Source organism: Vidua macroura, chromosome Z (genome assembly GCF_024509145.1).
Source record: "Vidua macroura isolate BioBank_ID:100142 chromosome Z, ASM2450914v1, whole genome shotgun sequence".
Classification (NCBI taxonomy): domain Eukaryota; kingdom Metazoa; phylum Chordata; class Aves; order Passeriformes; family Viduidae; genus Vidua; species Vidua macroura.
In genome coordinates, this window is record NC_071611.1 from 55,608,293 (window position 1) to 55,634,946 (window position 26,654).

A 26,654-nucleotide genomic window follows, 5' to 3' on the forward strand; every position below is an offset into this window, starting at 1 on the left:
GTGACGGTTTCTCCAGGATGGGTGACCGATCCCTGGCATGCTTGACCACTTCCCGGGATGAGTGATCGCTCTCTGGCATGGATGGCCATTCCCCGAGGTAGATGATGGCTCCTCAGGACGGATGACCTTTCCCCGGGATGGGTAGCATCTCCTCCGGATGGGTGACCTTTCCCCCGAGATTGGTGGCCTCTCCCCTGGTATGGATGACCGCTCCATGGGGTGGGGGCCGCTCCCCGGAGTCCCCCGCCCCGGCGCAGGAGGAGCCGCCCTTCCCCGGCGCAGGCGCCGCAGAGGTCGGCCGCCGCCATGGCCCGCGGGGCGCTGCTGGGCGCCGTGGCCTGTCTGTGCTTCCTAGCCCCCGCGGCCGAGGCCTTCAAGAGGAGGGGACCCAGCGTGACAGCCAAGGTGACTCTCGCCCGCGGCCGGGACGGTGTCTCCGCCGCCGGGAAGCCTTGGGACGCGTCGGGCGGGGCCCGCGGCTGGGTTGTTCCGCGGCCGGGATGTCTCGGGGCCGTGGCGGCGGTGCCGGGAGAAGCCGGCCGGCCTCTGCCCTGCCGACCCCGCGCCGAATCCCGGGCACAGAGGGCTTGGGGCGGGCTTGGTCCAACGCCAGAACTTCACCGTTTTAATAGGTTTTCTTGGCTGGTTGGTTACTTGGTTTTTAACCCCTTTGGGCATGCCGCCTTTCTGTAGGCGCTGGCGTACCGCAGAGTTCGGGCCAGCAAAGCCTCCCTCTGGCTTGCAGAAGTGGCAACTTTTAAATTCCTCACCCCCCCAGCGCTGCTGCAGCCTCTGCTGCTGCCAGGGCAGTTTGTGGCTGCTGGTGCTGCCAGGTTGCCCCGAGCAGGGCAGGGTTTAACTGCGCTGCGGCTCGCCTGTGCCATGGGTTTAATTCATTCCTCCCTGCTCTCTCTGCTATAACTCCTGGAGAGGATCCAACCGAGGGCTACTGAGTTGGTCAGGGGAGTGAAGCATCTCTCTTGCCGGGAAGGCTGGGGGAGCTGGGCTTGTTCAGCCTGGAGAAGAAAGGACTGAGAAGGGGCCTTATCAATGTCTATGAGTGTGTGAGGGGAAGGTGCCAAGAGGACGGACCAGGCTCTGCTCGGTGGTACCAAGCTGATGCGCAGGAAGTTCCACCTGAATATGAGGAAGAACTTTACTGTGCAGGTGACTGAGCACTGGAACAGATTGCCTAGAGAGGCTGTGGAGTTTCCCTCACAGGAGATATCCAGGAACCATCTGGACACAATTCTCTGCCGTGTGCTCTGGGATGGCCCTGGTTGAGCGGGGAGGTTGGGCCAGATGATTTGCTGTGTCCTTTCCACTTTGACCCATTCTGTCATTGTATGAAGCTCTTGGTATTCAGAGCAGTCCCTTTGTTAGCCCCGTAGGAGGTGTACGTGGTGCGTGCGAGGCGCTGCCAGCAGAGATCTGTGGATCCAGGATCCATGGGGCTCAGTGCTGCAGGGCCCCTGGGCAGGCAGGATGCGTGGGCTGTGTGCCTGTGGCACACGTGGACATTGCAATGGCACTGCCCAGGAGATGGACTTGTGGGCTGTGGGGCTGGCTGGTGGCATAGGGATGCACCTAACTACAGCAGCAGGACAGCATCTCTTTCCAAAAAATGTTTGTTAGGTGCAGGAGATGGGGTGTTTAGCCCAGCTTTTGAATTCCATGTTTCAGCCCCCAAGTGTTTTCCACCTGCATTCAGGAGAGAATGCACACATGCTGGGAAAGAAACCTACACTGATGGAAGTGTGACAGGGAAGGGCAGGGGCAGAACTGCTTCCTCTAGCATGGCTTCAGCATCCTAAGCCATTGACTGTTCCTTTGTCTCTGTACTTCATTGCCACTGTTGTCTGCAACTCCTTATAGTTGCATTGCCATGGACTTCTAGACCACAGATTTGATTTTTTTTGGAGGGAGGGTAAATTTGACGTCCAAATAATCTTCTGGAAATATATTCCCATTTAATTATGCATAAAGTACTTTCCTTCTTCATTCCTTCTGTCTGGACTATAATTTTATGCCCTTCTCTGATTGTTGTGGCACATAAAGAATTGCATTGCCAATTTTTCGTGTCCTAGGCAGTAATAACTTTACAAGACTCATGAAATCACACCATTTTTCTCTCTTCCAGTTTAAGTAGTTTTCTGTAACCTTTCTTCATATAAAAGATATTCCACACCTGTTGAGCATCTGTTCTGCCCATTTTTCTGCATTTTTTTAGGTTGGTTTTATCATTCTGTGATAGAGAGGTCAGAATTACATGCAGCACTCAGGGTGTGAACTCACAGTACAGATGTAGCTATGCCCATCTCTTTACTATATCCATTTTAATTATTTCTAGTATTTGTTTTCCTTCTCTGACCTTCACAAGCCCAAAGCCAAACCTTTCACTAAACTACTCAGAATGATTCCAGATGTATTTTGGCCCCCTTGTTGGGGCCCTTGTTGTGGCTCTACACCATATACAGGATTTTTGCATTAATGAGGTTATTACATTACCTGGTCTCTAAGAATCATGAGATCTTCCTTTCAAAGTCACTTTAGTGTCCCTGAATAATTAAATGCTCTTGTCCATTTTTTCAGTTAGATGTACAGCATCTTGTGTAAATTATATGTGAATATTTTTATGAGAACCAGCCACTCTTACTGGTGTTTTCTTTTTTCATTTCAGTCTTAAAACACTTAACTGTAGACTGTAAATACGATTAAATATTTATAAAAATATTAATAAGACTGAAAATTTATAATATTTATTTCAGAGTTTTTGGAGAAGAATTTGGCCAGATGTTTTTTGAGATTTAAAAGTGCTGTATCAACCAGGTCACAAATGTCTACATGCTTACTGAATTTCCAGAGAACCTGTGGAAATACACTCATAAGAACATGGCTTTTCTATACAGAAATAGTGTAAAGGGCTACCAAATATTTCTGTACTTGATTTTGTGGCCAAAAATATGCAGAGACACATTTTTAAAAGTACTGGGTTTGCTGCTTAGGCAAGCAGCAGTGCCACGTATGAAGCCCTGTGGCTGTGCTAGGCTTACAGCGTATAACGAAATTGTCTCCTTGTGCTGTCAACAAAGTGTATGATGTTCCTGATCTGTGGGGTGATTGTTTGGTTGCCTTGGTCTTGTTACTTATATATGCCTATGTATTTCAGGCAGTCCTACTAGAACAACATTTCCAGGCAAAATAGACAGGCAATGAGTTTAGAAAACACTGGTAGGCAATACTCCTTACCTAGATAACCCTGGCGGCACAATTCCGAGAGCTTTGTTTATAAAACCGTTTAAATGTTAGTGAAAGGGTGCTGTTAATACTTTGGGAGCCACACATCTCAGAGGCATATTATTCAGTGCCAAGTGCCAAGGAAACGAATGAGGTGTATCAAAAGGAATTTTATTTCCTTTATAGCGCTTTTATAGTGTTAGCCAAAAGTTCAACAGTCAAAACCACATAGAAGATCAAAAAATGGTAGAAATGTTTAGTAGGAGAGCGTGAAAGAGGCATTCACATTGGAGAGACTGTGGTCATTTATTATCATTATTGGACTAATTTCTTAGCATTACAGACAAGTAATACTTGGTTGAGTGCCACAAGGAACAGCAAATACCACATCATAGGAATACACATTGCTGTTTCCTAGAAGTTGTAATAGCCTTTATGTAACTTCTTCAGAACTCCAAAATGCCTCATTTCCTGACAGCTGTTCCTATTTTCAGTAATTACTGGAACATTTTTGCACGCTCAAATATGCATTCATAGATTCTAAACTATATTAAAATGTCTTGTAACTCATTTGTCTTTTTGAAGTTGTTTTTCAGTGACATATACATTGAAGATTTAGGCAATCAGCTGAATAATCTGGCCTGGTTATTTCTCTGCTGGGTTTGAATTAATGTTTAGGAAGACAACTGCTTGCTTGAGCCATAGGATTTTCTTCTCACTGTTTGTCAGTTCAACGGAATTTAGGCTTTTGTGTATACGTACTGATGCCTAAAACAGTGAAGATTATGAGTGGATAGCAAATGGTCATTTGTAGGGAGTATCAGTACTATAGTTCTTTGTTTTTTTCCCCCATATGGGAATAGAATTGTTGCTCTTCCTTACTTTCATATTTCATTTTTTCCATTCAGCTTTAAAGATGTGCATGTTTGGGAAAAATCTTCTTGAACACTATCTTCAAACTTGAGATACAGCAGTCTCACCAAGCCAATTAAAAGCAGTAAGAATCAAAACATATAATCACCGGTTCTCAAACAGTTTCCTGCATAACCTGATTTTGTTGGCTCTGAAAGGATTTCTCTGAAACAGCACCCTTAGGAATTGCAGGATACTATTAATACAGACCAGCCAGAAGTAATTTCTTACCACCTTACTCTTTGAAAAGCTTGGCTGTTTGCTCACATCTTTATCACTTTTGTTCCCTTCATAAAAATATTCAGGTGTTCTTTGATGTGAAGATTGGAGACAAAGATGTTGGCAGAATTGTAATTGGATTGTTTGGAAAAGTTGTCCCAAAGACTGTGGAGAACTTCATTGCATTGGCAACTGGAGAAGTACGTTTGCAGTTTTCTTCCACTGTGTACTCAAGTTTGGCTTGGGAAGGCAGTGTCTGTTTAATGCTGTTTCAGTTGTGAACTGTCAATGTTCGTTCACTGGAGCCTGTGCACAAGTGCATCCCCAAGGATGTGCACTAGTGTGTGTCTTCTCAGGTCCTTGGTTCACAAGATGTAATTACGAGATGCTGGATATGAGCACCTCAATTGTCCCTGCCTTTTAGATCTAGCATGTGGAGTTACTGTGGTCAGATACCAGTCAAATAAAGACAATGGCTTTGATCACCTGAATAAATACCACCTTTGTGGTAGTGCAGTCCAGCTGTGTTTACATGCACCTCAGTTTAATGTGTTTCTGGACAGTATTATATCCCTTGGTGGTATATTCTGTGAAATCTAGCTGTTCACAACTTGTGTATTTCCATATGATTGTATATAGAGCTGGATGTTATATTCATTTAAAGAATTATTTCATTTTCTTAGAGAGGATATGGATACAAAGGAAGTAAATTTCATCGTGTGATCAAAGACTTCATGATTCAAGGAGGAGACTTTACAGCTGGAGATGGATCAGGAGGTAACATACTTAGTATCTTCCAGGTTCAAATATCTGCTGAAAGTATGGGTAAACTAGCATATTCCTTCATGGTGTCTGCTCATATAAATGAAAAAACACCAAACCAACCCACATTTGTTTTAGATCATCTAGTACTTTTCCAAGTGTCTTGTAGTCTAAGATGCAGCTCTTTGGATTATCTGATTTATAAATATGTGTAGCTCTTCCTTTATCCTCAATTTTTGCAGATAGCTCTTTTCTCTTTGTGACTTGTCCCCATTCAAGAAGCATGGCTTTGTGTGCTGGGCTGGAGCCACGTGACCAGCTGAGCTGCTCCTACAACTTACCGTCTCCAAAAGATGGATGTCTCCACCCTTCCCCTGCTCTGGCTTTGTGACAGCGCTCTTTCCCTGAGGCATTCACTGATTGCATGTATAGGTGAACCAATTCAAGTAATCCAGAAGAAGTCTAATCCATGATGAAACAGTGAAAGCATGTAGAGGGAAGGCAGGTAGGGAAGGAGAAGGCTGTCCTCTCTGGCCTCAGCTCAGTCTGTTCTGAGGAACTTCTGAAATGTGCTGTGAGAAGGAATTTCTTAACAGGGAGAGAGAAAGAAATCAGGAAAGTCATGCCCTCTCCTCATTCTTCTCTTACTAAAACTGAAACCATAAACTTGCTGGTGCTGAGAGTCCTGGCTGTATGTATCACTTCTCCCTCCTGAGCCTCCAGAAGAACAGTTCAGTACACCCAGGGGGGCAATGCCAGCACAGCATCTCTTGCACTGCACTCATTCTGGCTGCAGATTTCTTCTCTTCCTTTACATGCACGTTCTTGACATGCTGTGATTTGAACTGTCTGCATGAACTGTTAGTGATTTCCCTGCTGGGATAGAATGGAAAACACACGTTCCTTTCCCTAGCAGGCAACAATGGGGAAGACCATAATACCAAAGACATAGTTTTAACATTAAAGGTAGGTGGCATTTATTTGCCTGCTGATGTTGTTTATTGGGATAGCATCTGGTGGTGTTGGGAACAGTGTCCTCATTGTGCTAGGCACTGCACAAGTAAAGAATGAGGCAGACAGCCTCCACTTTTCAGAGTGATGGTGGTTTAACCATGACTGATGTGTTTTCACTCTTAACTATTAGAAACATCAGAATCTTTATGTCGTGATTGTACAGATACACACCAAGTATTTTAGTCTAACTTCCATTTGGTCTTTATATGCTTCTAAGCATGCCTAAAGCAATTTCTTACTATAAGGGAAAGGTTTAAATACTGAAATTGTCACAAAACATGGCAGTCTTATTGTTAGTGGCCATAAGTATGTGCTTTAATTTGCTCAACAGGATGAAGTATACTATTGTTCAGTGGTGTCTGTAAACCAGACCTTTGAAGGTATTCAGCTTTTTTAAATTCAAGGGATAAAGCATCATCAGCTTTTACTGTTTTTTCCTTATGTGTGGTGGTTTAGCTTACCTTTACACACAAAATGATTTTAGTTATGGAGTTGCTGATGGTTGAACAGTGATGCTGCTGTGTTTACTCAAACAGTGAATCTTCAAGTCCTGAATTCATACTTCATTTTTCATTTTTGAACAAAAAGGGGCTTTGTTTGATTTATTTTTTTAAAGTTTGTTTTCTTATTTTTTTGTCATAGGAAGAAGCATCTATGGAGAAAGGTTTCCTGATGAGAACTTCAAGCTCAAACACTATGGAATTGGATGGGTTAGCATGGCTAATTCTGGCCCAGACACCAATGGATCCCAGTTTTTCATCAGTGTGACAAAGCCTTCCTGGTTAGATGGAAAACACGTAGTATTTGGCAAAGTCCTTGTTGGAATGGTAAGTTTAAAGTATTCGTTGATCTGGACAAATTGTGCCCCATTATACCCCTGTTACCATGGTTCAGAAACAATTGAGTATTCATCTAATATGTACATGGTAGAAGATGATTGTGAAGAGCTCCAGCTGGACAATTTAGAACTGAAATAGCAGAAATGGAAACCTGTACCACGCTTTTGGCTTTCATAGCCCTTATTTCAGACTGCTAAGCACTGACACCTTTGCAAATTACAAACGGAGAAAGGTCAGCTCCTCCTTTCAGTAACACTGTTACCCATGAAATAATTATTTTTCTACAGGCTAAAATCAAATTTCGTAGCACATGCTAGTGATGGGTAACACTTTCACTGTTTTTAGAAGCATGTGAATGTAAAGCAGGCAAACACATACTGATGAGAGGCCAAACAGAATTTTAAACTAAAAAATGATATTTTCAAGTGATTATACTTTTTTTAGTCTGGTTCTCCTTATTATTCCTTTTTAATCCGTGTTTTGAAATTATTGGGGAAAACGTGAGCTGCTGGATGGACTTGGAGGGGTTTGAAAATTTCATCGGAATACTTGCCCCTCACTCCCACATTCATACTGAATTCCATTTTCATGATCTACAGTAGTAGCTGTAAATTTTTGAGAAGTTATTTAGACTTAAGTTTCAGTTTAGTTAGATTAATGGACAAATATCAAAAACCAAGTTATCAATATACCTAAATTAATTTTGTCCCTTAAAAATATTGGTACCATACTAAAAATATGTATGTGTGTGTTATATGCTAAAGGTAAAAGCAGTAACCAGATTTCTGGAAGCATAGTTATGCTGTACAATTAGAAAAATAATAATGCTTGCCTTTTCTCTTCTCTGGATTCACTTTCTGCTCATAGGCCACAAATAGAATCCTGTATGTGCTAGCTTAATCAGCTGAATGTACATTTTCAATTGCCCCTTCAAAATGTTTTTGTTGGCTGAAGGATTTTCTAGGAGGGCAAACAGCCTTCCCTGTGCTTCTGTCAGCTGTGTGTGATTTACAGAGTGGCACAGTTGCCAGTGTGGGAAGAAAAGGACGTTGACAGGGTAAAAGTCTTTGTTCACAAGCTGGTTAATAAGCAGTGATGTTAGGTGCACTTTGTTGTTTCTGTGGCTCCAGACTTCAGCCACTGGAGTTTGTTTGGCTAAAATGATCCTTTCTTTTTTTTTCTTTTTTTGACAGTCTGTGGTGCACTCGATAGAACTCCAGCAGACAGATGAACATGATCGGCCCCTTCAAGATTGTGTGATTGTGAACAGTGGCAAAATAGCTGTAAAGGAACCATTTGTAGTTGAAGTTGGTGACTGGTGAGACCAATAGTCAGCATGGAAAGTAAAACTTAATCACTTCTCTTTAATGCCATTTTTTGACCAATCTCAATGATCCATTGAATTTTCTTCTCTAAACATATGAAGTTACATTTAGGCAATACTTAAAATTTGCCAAATACAGAAGAGATACGACTATTTCTATAATAACTTGTTGGAGCTGCCACTCCTTGAAATTCAAGATATATCCCACCAATTTCCAGATCTTGCAGAAAAAGTCTTTAATGAAAAATTATAGCAGTAATTCTATTTTTCCAGGGTTTAAAATACAGTAATTTTGTTCTGTTTGGAAATTTTAGCGATATTTGTTTTTGTCTTTTCAACTGAAAATTTTGTCTTTCCAACAGAAAATATTTACTGTAACATTACCAGCATTTCTAAAAGCTTAAAAAAAAAGTAAAATATAGAAGTGTTTTGAATAAATAAACTTTGCTTTCAGATAAATACTTCAGAGCATTTTTTACTCCACCCCCCCCAAGGTCTTTTTTCTTACCTCAGTTGATTCCACAAAATATGTAGGGGTTTTTGCTTTTCAGGAGATAAGGTCGTAAGGTTAGAGTAGAGATGGTAAATTTTCCTAATCTAAACATGTCAGATAAAGTCCCTACTGTCTTTCAGAGGAGCACAGTATTCAGATACCATTCTGTGATCAAGAACAAGCAGCTTTTCTGTCTATTATTGAATCAGGTAATCAGTTAGAAACTGATTAAAACAGAAGAATTTTTGTTTTACAGCATGGTGAATTTTGTAACACTTAACTAATGTTACTTATTTTAAAGCTCAAATGCTTTTTCTTTACGTTTTGCTGTAAGTTTGAGAACTTCAGGTTCATTTTTGTTGTGATGCTTTATAAATACTCTTAAGCTGACAACTAGTAGATTTCAGAGAAGGTCAGTGTAGGGTAACACTTAAGAGACAGCTGTGTTAAGTTCAGGGCAGATATGTGGATTTTTTCCTTTTGAGTTGACTGTTTTACAACTCAAGATGGAAGAGGTAGTACCAAGATCTGATGAAGGGCTCATCCACCTGTACCACGGGCAGACAGCACACCACTCCTCTTTGTAGTGACTCGTTTCCTGAAAGGTGTCTTGAAGGAGCTCTGAGGTATCCAGAGCCAAAGTGATTCAGGGTAGAAGAGGCTGCTACAGCACAGAGCTCGTAGGTACCTACTGGCACAAGGAAACAGGAAAAAACTGTGGGCAGAGATTTATCCTGGGTTCTTCTGACATGTCATTTGCAGTTAGAGGATGCTCCTATTGGTTCTTCATCCACAGCCCTGGGACCTCTCCTGAAGGTAAATACTGACACTTCTTTTCAGAGACCTGTGAAAGAATTACCGTCCTCTGCAAACAGAACTGGAGGAGAACTTGGCAAGGGCCTCTAAATTTGCCTAGTGCTAGGCAATCAGGTTTCCATTTTACCCCTGATCACTTTTCTTTCTACTACCTCTTTAAAGTAAAGTTCTCTGAAAAGCAGTTCTGGGAGCAGGGTTAGCAAGCAGGAGTGAGAATGCCTCAGTCTTTCAGCTGAAAGCCCTCCTGAAGGCTGAGCCTACAGACCTCATAAAGTTATGCTACCTGAATAAGTGCTGCAGTCACAGCCTACCTTTTTTTGAAGTCCCAGCTTTCCACTCTCCCCAAATGCTTCCAAACGCATATAGTAGTTAGAGCAGGCAACCTGTGTGTCTCCAGGACTTGACTTACGTTTGTGCCCAGATTTGCCATTGCTCCTTTTATGTAACACTCCCTTCTGCTGATGAGCCCAGTGTTCCATTAACCTTAATTTTTGTAAGGCTACCATGTTCAGCTAAGCTAAGAGTTAAGAGCTTTAAATGAGCTGACACACAGATATTTTCTTACACTTCATGGGGAGATAGACATCTGTGAGACCCATCTCAGATGACAGAATCTCAGAAAAATTTCAACAGAAAAATTTCACAAAAAAACCACATTCATGTCCCTGTAATTTATTTTGCAATGTCCAGTAGCACACATACAAATTTCCAGTTAAATCTGAACATACATACATATCTATCAGTTTTAGTTTGATCATAATAATATTCTTGCTTTAGTTTTACCACAGAGTTGTATGTTCTGTGACTTATAAAATGTTAATATACGGAATACAGTCAGCAAGTTGGTGTGGAGAGTAAACAAACACACAGGTTAAATGTCATAACTGAATGGAGATGTGCAAAAGCCACATAAAAGCTCCTGGTAAGTAAAATAATTTCAATGAAATTTAGAAAATTTCCTCAGAGAGAGCTATGTGTTTCAGAATGTGAAAGCATGTTTCCAGTTCTGCACACACTCTCTTCAGCACTTTTAATCCATCCAGTGCTAGCAATGGGTAATGTGCTGGGAAATATCCTGGTGCAAAATGATTTAGTGTTTGCTTTAAGAGATATTATAGAAATAATGAGTAAAACTTTTCTCTTCAAAGGTTAGTATAATTCAGTGTATGACTTAGAACATTTAGTGTTAAATAGAGCATGTCAATATATAGAAAGTATAAATAATGTCAATACTGTTGTTTCCACATCTTTTTTTAAAAGCAGCAACTGTAATGACAGTGATTTCATTTAAAAAGATACAATGCTTGAACTTAATCTGAGCTTGTGTCTCTTGTTTCTGAGCATAATTTTCACATCACAGAATTTTATTCCTGTTAATTCTATTAACCATGACTTCGGCTTCTTCTTGCCTTGTATTACCTTCTACCTGGGCAGTAAGTGAGGATAAAATATTCCATGTAGAATGCCGTCTATCACTACATTTGGAAAGTCATCTGAAAAGGAAAAAAAAAAAGAAAGAAACTTACTTTCTTATCCATGTCAGTACAATAAAAATGTTTTTGTGAAAATTAACTAGGTAAGGCCTTATTAACTTCGGGTTACTGCATCACTCAACTGTTTATCCATGTTGAGGATGTGCTATTAGTAATGCTGTTTCAGCACTAAAGCCACTTTAGGGTAGCACTGGGCATTGCATGAATGCGCTGCCAGATTTGTAGCTTATTGATTTAAAGGGATGTTCTAATACTTAAGGCTGCTAGGCTCCAGCTCTTTATCTGAATCTTTTCTCAAAAGGAAGATGGATTACACTGGCTATTCAGTTTCTAACAAAATCTCAATATACTTGAAGAAATTTCTAGATTACTACTGGGAATACTTCAAAGCTGTTTTTTGTATTGTGGTTTACAGCAATGTTTAGACTGAGAAGATTTGAGGATGCCTGTACAAAAATGATTATTTGAAGCAAGAAATTTTCAGGTTGTCCAATCAACATAAAATGTCATGTTACAAAATGTCATCCTACAGTACTTGAATGAAAAAATCCCCATTACTTTGTTGTCACGGATGCAGAGGAAACTGCCAGTTAATTTTCACATTCCATTCGGCATGAAAGAATTGCCTGATAGAAGACAATAACAGATCCATGTACATGGAGGTACACTGTTGAATTGAAAAGATTTTTGAAATGCACCAACACCTGAGTTTTTAATGAAGGGTCTATTTAAATCACCAGGCACTAAAACAAAGAATTTCTGATCATATCTTACAACCCTAAAATTGTTAGTATACTAGTACTGGATTTCCTGCTCAGAGCAGATAGTTCCTGATGTGGAACTTTCCACACAAAACAAACCTTCAACTATCAGCCTACAGGTATTCACAAAGGGGAGATGCAACTTTTATAAAGATCATTAGTACTTGATAAATTAGATCACCTAATGTGGGTGGGAATTAGGGTTTGCCCTATTCTTTCACATAAATTATTTTGGAAGTAAAAATACTGAACAAAGGTAGATTTGGACCCTATAAAAGCAATCCTTGTTGTCATAAATGTGTTATTTCATTGTTTAATTAATAAAGTGATTTCAGAATATTACAGATGCTATGAACATAAATAGTTTAGGATGTTTTTATGAACGGTTGGTAACGTCCACTGTAAACAATATATGCATAATTCTACCCAGCTTCTCATAGTAAGTCATAATTATAAATGACTTGCTAATATTTTGTATCCAGTAGTGTTTCCTCATATCCTGTAAGATCATCCCAAGTTACCCTGGCAGAATAACCCTATGCAGTTGTCATTAATGTTACCAAAATATACTCGTAAAAGTGATCTGATGCTTTCCTTGTAAATTAAATGATGCAGTTCCAGTAACAAGTTTTTATTGTTCTTCTATAACACACACTATATATAGGAAAATAAGGATTAATTTTCAAAATTATACAACCTCACAACATTAGATTTAGTGTGAGCCTTTTCTGCTTAAAAAATCAAGCATTTCAATTTAAGTTAAATACAACTAAAGTATATATATAACTTTAAAAACAACAAAGCACAGTCTTGCAGATCTGTAACACTTGCATGGCTTAAAGAATCATTCGAACAATTTTCAAACAACTGACAGTAAATCTAAGTTACCACTTTTTTAGCTTCCAAAGTATCATCTCGAAGCATATTAGGTTTTTCCTTTATTTTTCTTGAGAACATTAATTTTTTTCTTTCTCCCCATACCCTTACACAAAAAGTAATGCACTTAGACCCTCATAGTGTTAAATACATCATGAAAAAGGGAATCTGAAAATCAATGAGGTTTGTAACTGTGGATCTTATCTCTGGAAAAACTGTCTTGCAACTCAACAGTGCTTAAAGCCCAGTCACTAGAATAATGGCAAGATTGTATTTTATAAAGACAAGTCACAGTGTGATGACAAGGTTAAAATTTTTGAATATTATATTCCAGAAATATTTATTTTGTTTAAAACTCACACTATTTCCTATTTATTGAAGTATGTTAACACAGGCATTCCTGTATCCAGGGAAGACTTCTAATTGAAATTCACCATCTTAAAAGAAAACATACAATAAATAGTTATTTGTTAATGGACACTTACTTTTGGTCATAGGTTGAACAACTTTGGCTGTTTTTACAAAGGAATCAGAGTCTATCAATGTTAGAACTGATCTGAGAGGGAAAATTTTAGAAAGCTCATCTATATTTTCTGTGCTGCAAACTAAAAACAAGAATTAAAGGTAATGGTAGTTTTGTAAAAACTTTGTTTCTTTCTAACTAGACTGGAGTCAACTAGTAGAGGCTCTAGACTCAGGACTTGGTTTTCTTCTTCCTTTTTTAAACCACAATTCACATTCTAATTTGTGTTTTAATTCATTTAGTTAAAGAATGACTTGCAGTGAATTTGATGTTTTAGGGTTTTCAAATACAAAGAATATTCCCTGCCATATAAAATTCTAAATACTGTGGATCAAGGTCAGAAAATGTCTTGGTGCTAAAGTCTGAAATGTCCTTTATATCATATGTCATTAATGAGGCCTACTCAATATTTAAACATGTTATTCATTAGAAGATGACTTTATGCTTTTTTGCATTACTTCAAAGGACAGTTACAAAATTCATTGGAAAGTTCCTAATGATTTCACAAAAAGGAACCTTAGCCTTACTCAGAGTACACATTATGGAAGGGAGATAAATACCGTCCCAGAACTGCAGAATCTCGAAGTCTTACAGCAAAATGTTACCTGTGGGCTGGAAATACTAAGCACCATCTCAGTTTTTTGGGATAACTGTATATGAAATCCATTTTCTCTCTTCAGAATGGTACGAAGTTACATGATGTTTGTAATTTATACCAGGATCAAGTATTTTGATTGTAATTTTGAGGATCAAGTATACAATTAGGAGGAGCATTAAACACTAAGATTAAGACATGCAATGTGGCTCACTCGAAATATTAGTACAGGCAGCATCAGGACCAAATTTTAAACAGAGGTTACTCTGTGGGTGATTCTTCATTACTGTTGTCACTTGGGTCAGATGTGACCCTGTGCAGTGACCCTCTCCCCTTACCATGCTTTGGTTCATCGATTTTGTGATCTGCACTTCAGCCTCAAATAAACATTCAGTCTGTGAAATCAGACTAGTGCTAAGTCAAAGTAAAAGCTAAACAACCTTGTAATGTGTCTTCTGATGTGGACCTGAATCACACTGGACCTCTGCTGTCTGTGTTTCACTCTAGTTACACAATGGAGTTCAGTAAGATTTCATAGGGTCAATAGTGTTTGGCCCCACTAATAGCTAGCATGGACATTGCCTGCAAGAGAGACTACTTAACCTTCTCAAAATATATGAGCTTGTCCCTATGGTTTTGGTGAAAAAACAGCAGAACCACAGAACATCTGCAGCTTGGAGATGACTGGAGGTGATCTGGTCCAAACCCCTTTTCAAGAAGGAGCACCTGCAGGCAGTCACCCAGGACCATTGCCAGGCAGCTTCCGAGTGTCTCCAAGAGTGGAGACCCAACACAACTCTGGACAACCTGTGTCTGGGCTTGGGAAAATGTTCCTTATGTTCTAGTCCTATCACTGGGCAGCACTGAAAAGAGATTGGCTTTGTCTTCCCTATTCCTTCCCCTCAAGTATTTATAAACACCTTGAGAAAGTATCAAGGAAGTACACTCCATTGTCTAGGAAAAGCAAAAAAGTGTTCTTTCCTAAATTTATTCCTAAAAATTTAATGAATTTTAAGGCAGTGTGAGAATCTGATTTCGATACAGTATTTTGTAAAATGAAACAAAATGCCACATTAAAAAAGAATTTATGTGCAGCTCAGGGAGAAAATTCTCTTCTGAAATCATATTACATTTTCTAATAAAACATTTATTAGAAACAACAAGTTCAAACAAGTAAAATGACAAAGCCAAGAGGAGCCCACTCTGAAAATGGTACATTTTTTCCCTGCACACATTGAATTTGAGACAGGGTAAATTCTTTGAATTATTAATTCAAATAACTTTTTATATTAAAAAGAAGAGTTTCTACCAATTTTCAATGCTTTTTTAACCATGTAAGTCTAATGTAAATGTCCTGTGAAATACATCACTTACACTTAAAGTACACTTTTTTTCCTGATAAAGAACTCCAGAGGTTACAAATGATAAGAAATAATAAAAATAATCCAAATGGAAATACAAACATGCTTGCAGTAGATCAGCTGGTGTTTAGGGAAAAAGAACTTACAAAGGACTGGGCCTCCATATTCAAATCCTTCAGGCAAAACAGCCAAAGGGTCAACAACAAGAAAAGCAAAGCAGTGTTCTTCTTTTGATTTGAATTCTCAGTAAGTTTGCCTGAGAGAACAACTGGGGGGAAAATTCCACCCTTTTACAAATCACCCACCCCACTTACTGTTTTAATGGTTTCTTATCATTTTATTGGCAGGTTATTAGATTTTGGACCAGTGTCATTTGACTAGGCTGGTATTAATAATAATGTGGTTTATGCAGTGCAGGGTCAGATCAGTAAAGTGCTGTTAACAGATGACAGGTTTGATTACCGTTGGCTTTAGGCAAGACATATGGATCCCTTAGGAACAGCAGCACAGGCTGGTGGGACAGTTTGCTGGAAAGGTCAAGAACAGGGATGTCAGTATCAAGGGACAGCAAACAGACTGTTCTACAAACTAGCTTTGATAAAGTGAGGTGGTCGAGCTGCCAGGAGCCATACAGCGCGGTTCCACACACCAGCGTTGCCCAGAAGGGCAGGCTGCATCTCTGGGAAGCAAAGCTTGCTGCTCCTCAGCCATACAGCAAAACCCTCCATGTCAAGCCAAAGTGAAGGAGCTGCATCCAGGAGGAGTGGCTTGCAGCTCTGAGACTCCCTGATGCTGCTCTGCTCCCTAGCACGTGGTGTCATGCAGGCTACAAGACCATCTACAATCCATAGGCTCTCCAGGCCACCGAGTTAACTCAAAATGTCACCATGTTCTTACAGCCCCCAAAGCAGTTGCTGTACCCATCACCCATGGAGAGAAGCCCTTGGAAGCCCCCCCAGCCCTCTCCTCTCTGCTCTGTACATATACATTCCAAGTAGTGCAACCAGATGCAGACGAAGCTCTATCAAATTAGTGGGGAAGAACCCAGACCTCAAATTTCTTCTGCTAAATCTTCTTGCCACAAAAAATACATTCCCAGATATATTTCAGAGCTGGCAGTGTTCTGTCAGTTTTGTGAGGAATTTCTCAACACTAGCATAAGGATGTTCAAGCCACACTAAAAATATATAGATACAGCACAGCTGATGGTAATATTTAACAAATACAATTTTAATGCTAAACTACTTCTAATTTGTTAACTGCAAGGAACAAATGAAGTAAATAACAATAATTTAAGTAGTTTATTAATTAGGTGCCCTAAAAAGAGTAGAAATCAAGCTCACCTTGATTCTTCAGATTCTGTTTCATCAAAAGAGCTGCAAGTAAAGTGACAGGAAGCTTTGGTTACAACAAAATTAATTTTAAAATTAAAACCCCCAAATTCTTTAAGAATCACCAAATGGAACAATCATCTTCTTGTCAGTGGCCACATAATACCACATAAGGAAATACACATGGGAGATTGTGTCATTTTATAACCATCACTACTTGAAAATGACAGAATCCTGTAACATAATGACAACATACTGTAACAGATTAATTTCCATCTATCTATCTGTGAAGTGCTGAGGTGTAGTTCCACTGAGGATACTGGCTGATGTCATTAACTGCAAGTGAAAACTGTAAGTCTGATAGCTTCTGAATCACTCTGGACACTGCCCTGTGCCATAGAGATCTCCAAGGATAAGAGGGCCTCAAAATTATTATCAGGTAAATTCGCCTTCTCACTACTGTGGATCCAAAGAGCCTGCCCCAAAGTGGAAAACAGCCATGTGGCTTTCTGGGGAGCACATTCTGGTAATGCATCTGCACTATCAACCATGTCATCTTACATAGCAAAAGAAATTCTGCCTACTATGCTCACAGCTGCAGATGGTTACAGAGCTTCCAGTTACACTGGTTTGGGTATTTCTGTAGCCATTACACTCATCATACTAAGATTCTCTCCTGCCACTCTTGTCAGGATCCCTTCCCAGGGGATGGGCAATTGGGTCATGTTATCAGAAAGGTGAAAGAACCTCATTTTTGAACACACAGAGTGAGATCATAAAATTATCATGGAATGATGCACTATTTTGTGCAGATACTATGATCATAAAACACATGCAAAGGCTTTTTATGCAATTTTGCTGAGAATATTTTATTTATGAATAAAATATTTATGAATATCTTACATTTTAGATTCTTCACAATCTACAAGAAAGTAATATTTTTCTCATCTAAGCTCTACTTTGCATTCCAAGAATATTACATTAAACTTCCCTTCTGTCACTGAACATGCTGGATTTATTTTATGACCTTTTGGGGATATATAAACATACTTAACATGAACCTAATGTCCATTTATTTTACAGTGTTAGAGTTGGCAGCAAGACCATTTTAAGTCAATGGAATTGCATCAGCACTGAGGGGATATGGGCCTTTTGACCTGCATGTATTTTTCAGTAAAGGAGAGCTTACCCACAGCTTTCTGCTTTTGGCAAGGTAGGTACATGACGAACATTCAGAAAATCAAGAAATATCTTAGGGAGCTCTTCATTTTCTAAAATGACTGTCTGTCAAAAAAAAAAAAAAAAGGCACAATAGAAACCCAAGTTTTAAAAATATTTTAGATGTTGCACAGTTCCATTCAAGCTACTAGAACATTTCTCTCGCAATACTTTTCAGTTCTCCAATTTTTACACCTATTTTGGAATGCCTCATTTCAATAGGAAAACCACAGTTCTTGATTAATCACTCAGAAATACATTCAGCTTATGTTACTACATTGTTTTTCACCTGCCATCACTGGTGCCAACCTATATGCCTCTCAAGCAGAGATGTCTAATTCTGGAACTAAGTTACTGGCATCCTCATTTGTGAATAAAATTCTGTTTATTTAAAATATAAAATAAAACAGCCTCAGCTTAGTGCTTTCATGTTCACCTCACAGAAGACTACCATCTAGCTTATAAGCAGAAGAAGTCTTCATTCTGTGCAGTTTTATTAATGCACGTCTTGGTAAATGACAACAAGGGAAACTCCTTGCTTGGCTTGACAGATCAGCTTACAACATATTCCATGTATCTGCAGTACGGCTCCGAATAACAAAGCTCTGACCATACTGCTGGCCAGACTTGCCACATTCTTCCAGATACAATAGCCACATAATGGCCAGACTACATCCTCTGTTTTTTCCTTTGATGAGATGATCTATAGTTTTCACAAGGCAAAGAAAAACAGTTCATAAATTCAACCAATGTCTCACCTGAAAGATAAAGCCCCTATTTCTTTACTGTTCATACTAACATGCATTCTGAAGACATGTGTACTTCACAATAGAAAGGAAGCCATTAGCTTTCTTAAAGAGATTTCCTTCATAAAAGCCTGATCTGAAGTGAATGTACGTATGGAAGAAACTTCACTGGATTTAAAATTAAATTGACTCCTAGAAGCAAAGCTTTCCATGTTCATCCTGTTCACTTTCCCACCTGTGATAGAAGAAATAAATATAGAGAAGAAACAAGTCTGGAAAGACACATTACTCTTACATTCAGAAGGTAACTTACTCCTGCATGTGTATTCTTTTACATTACAGTATCACAAGGGAGACACAATCGTATATAGAGGATAGCAGGATTGCAAAAAAAAAAAAAACAAAAAAAAACACACAAAAACCAAAAACAAACAACAAAAAAAACAAAACAAAACAAAACAAACAAACAAACAAAAAAAAACCACAAAAAAAACCCCCCAAAAAACCCCAAAAAAAACCCACCCAAAAAAAAGGTTGGAAGAGACATCTAGAAGTCATCTAGATTTTATAGCAAATGATTTGGTTATTTGTGTAAGGAAAACCTGCTTGATATTAAAATTGCATAAGATGTGAATGGACTTAAAAACATTTAAAAACAAAGGTATTTGAGAACTGGATCTTCTTTTTATGTTACATTTGCAAATCTGAATTCAGAGGCTACACTTTCTTAACAGCTGAGGCCATCACTAAAATGTTTGAAAAAAAAGATAAGGGAAAAATGTAGCTTTTGAACTTTTCTGTTCTAGATTTTAAGGCATGAAACAAACAAGGAGGTCCAAGATGTTTGTAAGTGTTAAGCCTTTCAGTTCACCTCTATATGAAGATGCTGCATTAAAAAATGCCACTCTGTTTGCATTCTGCAAAATCAGCACTCTGCTGCTGAAAAATTTATCCCATTCTGCATTCACGTTATGCTCAAAAGAAGGTGTGTAGGTGGATGCATAGTCAGAGAGTGTGTGAATTGCATAGAAATGTGTATGACTGGCTCAAATAAAACCATCTTGCTAATTATATGCAATGAGGAACCACAAAAATTTGTAGAAAAATGTTTAAGGGCATCCGGAGCTTATGTGCAACTTCATACATACAACTCTTGACAGCTTATTCTAAAAGCTGAGCTGCCTGCTGAGGCTGCTGAATGGAGTAGGGAAGAACAGAAGGATACACCATTTTATAAAAGGAAAACAATTGACAGCTCTTACAAGCCTATTTGCTTCTACTTCCACTCACTTGAGATTAATATCTCATTCTATTTTGTTCGGGTTTTTTTTCCCCCCCACAACATGTATCAAGTCAACCCAAGCCCTGCTAATCCTGGCCTAACCAAATACCTTTCACAAAAAGATGTAAGCAAATAATACCATTTTAGTGTGTTAAGCCATACAGTTTGTTAGCCATCAATAACTCTGCTTTGCTGATTACTAAACTTGAAAATGTAGAATTTGCAGAGAAGCAAAGGCAATTTGCCCTGCACTGTATTTGTACACCACCTCTGCTGATTGGGAATTTTGTCATTTTGAGAATTTGATGAAGGAAGGAATGACTGCATTTTGTAACTGATGTAATGTAATGTGACACAGATTTTTAAGCATTAAAAATAAAAATATGAAGTTTACAAGTTAATTGTACTAATAGGGAGCAAATTATCTTCTGGCTTGGCTTCATTGGCTTGGATTCAACAAGGGGTAAGGACATAATCTTGCTATTTAAAATACACAGTAGACACCAACAGAAAGGAGAAAAAGAAAAGCCTGATAACAACAACAATAATAAAAGTAAACCAAAACAAAGAAAAACCAACAAAAAACATACAAACCCCAGACAGACCAAACAACCAATACCAAAACAAAACCTCTACAAGCACCAACCAGCCACAATGGATTAGGTGTGTGGATCTAGAAAAAAATAAATCTAAGCATTCTCAGCTTCCTATTTAAGTTAAAAGAAATTACTCTTAAATTAGAAATATTATTATAATTGGCTTAATTTACCTGGAACAACCCATAACACAACAGATTTTTTAATTCTGTCTGAAGGCTTGTAAGAAATTAATATTTTGCAAACCTGACCATCTTTACATGATAGGTGTGCAGAAAAGGAACCAGCAGGTGAAGTCTTCTCAACCACCACCTATACTTTGTGATGTAATATGCTCAACTGCAGCATTTGTTCAAGTGAATATATGACATTGGCTTGTAAGCATGACTAGCTACCTTGTTTGCTCTGCCATCAGAAACTGAAAGATAAATATTTTCAAATAAATAAAAACTCACACTTAGTTCTTTGTAATGTGAATTTTTGTTGCATCCAATTTCTATCAAGATCATAGCAATGAATTTCAATATGGGTCCCAGAGTGCTAAGTTAAGATAATTTAAGAAAAAACCCCAGGATGTGTATTTCCTTCCTAAAGTAAATAAAACTCCCTCTTCCCTCGAAACTAAACCAGCTACTACAACCTCTAGCAAGTGATTTGGGAAGTGACTCCAGAAATACATTTTTCAACTCATTGATTTCAGCTGAACTAAAAGTGCCATATTTTATTAGAAAATTGTAAAGGGTATTTATCTGTTACTGTCACACTTTAATGAACTACTCTGTGCTTCAGGAGAAAAACCCGCAACACAACACAAGGGAAAGTCTGATGTTTACATCAGTAGAAATGTATTTTTCATTGGAAGGGTGCAATTATTATTATGTAAGACAAATCATAAAATCCCAGCTTTTTCTACCTTATCAGTTTCATAAAATCCTGTTCCCTAAGGATGTCATTGATTAGTTGCACATGTTCTTTCAGTGACATCTGAAATACTTAATTGTCGGTTATCTCTTCTCCTTCAGTAAGTAAAATATAGTCACAAAATTGCAAAGGGACTTGTTCTGCCTTAACCTTAGCTAGATGCCATCATGCAGTGGAAAACAGTGCTAAAATATCACAGGATAATACTCTCCAACAAGGGAGACATATAAACAGAATAATGATTTCCCATGAGTTTCTTTTTTAGAAAATTGTCACTAAAGCCAGGGTAAATGGTGACATATCCTCACAGAGGACACTGTGAAATCGAACACTGGCATTCTAGTTAGGCCCAAACCTACTCATCAGCCAATTATAACAGGAACTGAACATCTTGCTGAAAACCTGAACGAGACCACTTCACTAACCTTCAGAGATCATGCCACAGAAATGCGTAATTTTCTATTATTATTATTATTATTATTATTATTATTATTATTGCTGTTTTTAATGAAGAAAGATTTAAAAATCAATTTCTTACAGTCACCTATCACACTTTCTTGAGGTTGCTGGAAGAACTGTTGGAAAGGGAGAAAAGAGAGTGGGAGCTAAGTTACAGGGTTTTTACAGACTTTTCTATTCAATCGGGTTTCGTTTGAAAGGCTGTACTGTTAGGGTGAAAAAGTTCATGACAGTTTTTCCTCTCTTCACAGGGAAAGATGCTTCACAATACCTAATTCAGTGGTGCAGCTAAAATGGGGGAAAAGAAAATCAATACATTCCAGCTACAGTAAGTAGGCTAGAGTGTCAGTCTCCACTGGGACCAAAATCCACATCTTTTAGAACATTTTAGAGTCTATATTCTTCTATTAACCTGCTTTTCCTGAACTGCTTTACAAAGTCCCATGAAATGATACAAAGGTATCAAAAGAACACATTAGCTAAAAAACAAGTAGACAAAGGAACCAGACTTGTAAGATTAAGCTTTTCTTTGTTAAAGTAATAGCAGATACAATCATTATAATATCCATTGTGAAGAACTATGAAGAAACTCACTCCCTTGTTCAGTGAGGCTTGTTAGAGGTTATTAACTGGGATTAATTCTAAAAAGAATTTCCACTTTTCATTACTACCACAAGTATTCACATATATAAGAACAGAACAAGGGCATCAAATGTGCTTAAAAACCTGTATAAAGTTGCAAGAAGCATGCAAACACATGTACAACAACGCAGAGGTGATGTTCCATATGAAGCACCAGCTACTTAACACTCCCACACTATGTATCAAAGGGAAGTCAACAGTAAGAGTGACATCCATGCAGTGGAGCTTGAAAGGGAACAAATACTGACTATAGGTATTATAAGACAAAATACATCCAACGAAGATTCAGAAGTTCCAACTGAATTATCTGAAAGTTAATGTAAATCACAAGAGTTTAAAAAAAAAAAAAGGACAGAGAGGAATTGCACCTCTGAGCCTCAAGACAGGAGGATACTTCCTGTGAACTTAAAACTCCCCCGGTATCTCATGAGTGACAAATCCATCTATCATAGTAATATCAAGCTATGCAAAGGATAAATTAAATGAAAGGGAAGCCCAATAGTTTAAATGACTACTGGATCATCAGAGAAAATGTGTATGCAGAAATTCATGACAATGTCTATAACTGCAAGGCAGTTAACTGATTTTAATTAAAAATATTACCACATAGGTCTAAAGATGAGAGCACTTCAGTTAGAAAGCTAGTTGAAACACAGTTACAGTTCCAACTAATATTTAACTACTAAGTGTAGACTTGTGTCTAAATTTACATATATAACCCATTTCATGTGAAAAATAAAATATTCAATTTTTGTTTCCAGAAAACTGGGAACATAATTTAGTGGGAGCAAACAGTGAACTTCTCTTCAGTAGAAGAGGAAACGAGTCCTTGAAAAATTAGAAACAAAGTGCAGGAACAGTTCCTTTGAAAAATACAAATGAAAGAAAGCAGTCAATACAATTTCCTGAAACACTGCTCAAAGGATTGGAGGTTAAGACATCGCTGAATAAGAAATGAAGAAATCAACAGAGCAAAAGGAACAGGAACAGTCAGAAAGGAAAAAAAGGGCAAGACAAGTTAATGACATGATAAAAACTTAGCAGGAACAAGAAAGGCTTTTAAAAATAAGTAACAGGAAGAAGTAATACAAAGAATAAATACATCTACTAATGACAGACACAAAATTAGATGCTGATTTCAAAATATGTAAATTGAAATATTTTTCAGAAGTAACAGACCACTGGAAACATGGAACATTAACAAGTAATTAAGACGATGTGAATAGTGGTGGTGATAACAAACAGGTGCAGTAATACCTTAGATAACACTCTCCCTCTCTCTCTCCCTCTCTCTCTCCCTCCCTCCCTCTCTCTATACAAAAATCAGTAGATCCAGAAAATACACATTCTAGGAAGACACAGAAATTAGGTAGTTAGGCTTGGAAAAGTTTTCTCAAGAGTATAGGGGAAGAAGTGTTGTAAAAAAGCAACCATATTTACAATTACAATACACACTAGATTGCAGTACTGTTTACTAAAAGCTTAAAAGAACTAAAGACAAATATGCTATAGTAAAAAAAACCACTGAACATAAAGGAGGAGCAAGGTGCCTCATTTACCCTGCCCTCTGCCAGTCCCTCTCCCAGAGCAAGCACCAACTGGCAGTGCCGTGGAGCACCAGGATGCTCACCTGAGACAGGTAGCATCGGAGTCCTCTTACACAACCCCCTAGACCAACAGAGTCACTGGTAAATGCCAGAATTTCCTCATAAAACACTCTAGGTACAAACCAGCCACAAGAACTGCCTGCACACAGCACAATTCATATCACCAGAAGCACATTTATTTTCCCTCTTCAGGAAGTTTCTGCTGTCCACTACCAGAGCTTTATGAGACACTAGTTACCAATAAATTACATTTGGAGAAACATCAAGGAAAGAGACCACCAAGACAAATAGAAAAACAAAGAAATAGAAGAATAAGTTTAAGAAATGTAGTTGCAAATAACACCTGGAAAATTTCAAAATTGATAGGCTTTTGTATTCTGTCAGTCAGGTACTGCCCTCCTTCTATGCTGATCCTTGTGCATCAGGGAGAAGGTTGCATGGGAAAAAGAAGCAAAACTCTGCAACAGATTTGACCAGGTAATTAAATACTATCATAAATACATAATCTACTTCAAAGTGGAAATGTCAGTTCTACATTTTCCAAATTTGCAAATCCTAAACTTCTTCCTCTAAATATCAGGGTTAAATCTACATTCCTGTCTACTTAGTGTGTGACAACCCTTTCTTAGAATTGTAGAATTATTTAGGTGGGAAAAGGTCTTTAAGACCCACCCTTAACCCAGCACTGCTGAATCCATCACTAAATCAAGTCCCTAAGTGCCATGCCTATATGTCTTTTAAATATCTCCAGGGATAGTGACTCAACTACTTCCCTGGACAGGTTGTTCCAATGCTTAACAACCCGTTCCTTGAAGGAATTTTCGCTCACATAAGATCTAAACCTCCCCTGCCCAAGTAGAGGACATTTCCTCTTATCCTGTCACTTCATATCTGATTGGAGACCAACCCCCATTCTGCCACAACCTCTTTCATGTAGTTGTATAGTGATCAGGTCCCCCATGAGAAAAACTTTCTCCATGCTAAACACCCCCAGCTCTCTCAGCTGTTCCCCACAGGACTTATGCTCCAGACCCTTCACCAGCTCCACTGCCCTTCTCTGGACATGCTCCAGAGAAGCATATCCTTCTTGAATTTAGGGACCCAGATCTGAATCCAGGATTCAAGGTGTGACCTCATCAGTGCCCAGTACAGGGGGACAATCCCTGCCCTGGCCCTGCTGGTCACACTAATGCTGATACAGGCCAGGATGCCACTGGTCTTCTTGGCGACCTGGGCACAGTTGGCTCATGTTCAGCTGCTGTCAACCAGCACCCCCAGGTCCTTTTCTGCTGTGTAGCTTTCCAGCCTCTCTGCCCCCAGCCTGTAGCACTACAGGGGGCTGTTACAACCCCAGGGCAGGACACAACTCTTTGCCTTATTGAGCCTCATCCAGTTGGCCTCAGCCCATCAATCCAGCCTATCCAGATCCCTCTGCAGAGCCTTCCTACCTTCCCGCAGATCAACACTGCTACCCAACTTAGTGTCATCTGCAAACTGACAGAGGGTGCACTTGATCCCCACATCCAGATCATGGATAAAGATTTTAAACAAGGCTGTCCCCAACACTGAGCCCTGGGGAACAGCACTTATGACTGGCCACAAGCTGGATGTAACTCCATTCACCTCCACTCCCTGGGCCTGGCCATCCAGCAAAGAGTATGTCCGTCTAAGACATGAGTGGCCATTGTGAAGCCATCAGCGTTTATCACTCTCAGTTTTAAACTCAGAATACCCACCATAAATTTCCATTTTCCCTTTTTTTTGGATCCTCGTCAAAGCATTTCCATAGTTGAGATCATAAAACCCACAGAAAAGTATCTGCTTGTTACAGTAATACATCAGCAGGAGCACAGTATTCCTTCAAGGAAAACTCAACTTATTCATTTTCTGGATTAACAATGGTGTATAAATTCTTGTTTATAGCTGCTTTAGAACCAGAGAATTAAAAAAAATTACAGTAATAATGATGATCATGATGATGATGATAGTAAGAACAATAACAATAGTAATAATAATAATAATGGCAATAGAGTACTAAGAGAGAACTGGGCATTAAAGTGATATACCTGTACCAGGAAGTTATTAACTACAATAAGACGTAGAATTATTGACAACAAAGATATACGCATCTGAATGGAAACATATCACAGAACTGCTGTGACTGAAAGAGAGAGACTTTGGATAGATGGTTACTGACAATATATTACAACAAAGGAATGAGACTGTTTCAATACGTACTGCAACCCCTGAAAGGATAGAGTCTACTTTCGTTTCTAAAAAGCTTTTGACAAACCTCCCCCTTCCCAAAAGCCTTAAGGCAAACTCAGTAAAGATAAGTAAGTTGTTACAAGATCCTTGCAAAAATAAATAAATTGTTATAAGATAGGTTAGGAGAACACATAGAACGGACCTTAGAATGGCCATTAGTGATTGGGGGAGTGAGTTGCTGATGGCTATAATAGCATTTTCACTTCTTTTTAGCTTCATGAGGAATCTCCCACAGCTCTACCTCATTTTGCTGGCTTTGCTCAGAACAAGGAAAGAGCCAGATGTTTGGTAAGGTCTGAGGAACTTACCTATGAAAACAAGTCTTGCTTTCCACAAGAATGACAATTTTGTGCAAATCT

General features: G+C 38.8%; 2 protein-coding genes across 3 annotated transcripts in view; one reads left to right on the forward strand and one right to left on the reverse strand.

Moving 5' to 3' along the window:
- The first annotated feature begins 258 nt into the window (after positions 1-258).
- Positions 259-8,768, forward strand: PPIC (peptidylprolyl isomerase C). Its single transcript, XM_054002798.1, has 5 exons — positions 259-405; positions 4,455-4,568; positions 5,052-5,145; positions 6,787-6,971; positions 8,177-8,768. Exons 1-5 carry the CDS (start codon positions 307-309, stop codon positions 8,303-8,305), a joined length of 621 nt encoding a protein of 206 aa, XP_053858773.1. The 5' UTR covers positions 259-306; the 3' UTR covers positions 8,306-8,768.
- A 1,504-nt stretch (positions 8,769-10,272) lies between these two features.
- The window catches only part of SNX24 (sorting nexin 24), a 90,139-nt gene continuing 73,757 nt past the window's right edge, over positions 10,273-26,654 (reverse strand). For both annotated transcript variants that reach the window (XM_054002800.1, XM_054002801.1), the window contains 4 exons: positions 17,746-17,840; positions 16,569-16,601; positions 15,688-15,752; positions 10,273-11,109 (listed from right to left, as the gene is read on the reverse strand). In XM_054002800.1, coding sequence (XP_053858775.1) covers positions 11,039-11,109; positions 15,688-15,752; positions 16,569-16,601; positions 17,746-17,840 — 264 coding nt within the window. In that variant the 3' untranslated portion in view covers positions 10,273-11,038. The remainder of the gene's footprint in view (positions 11,110-15,687; positions 15,753-16,568; positions 16,602-17,745; positions 17,841-26,654) is intronic.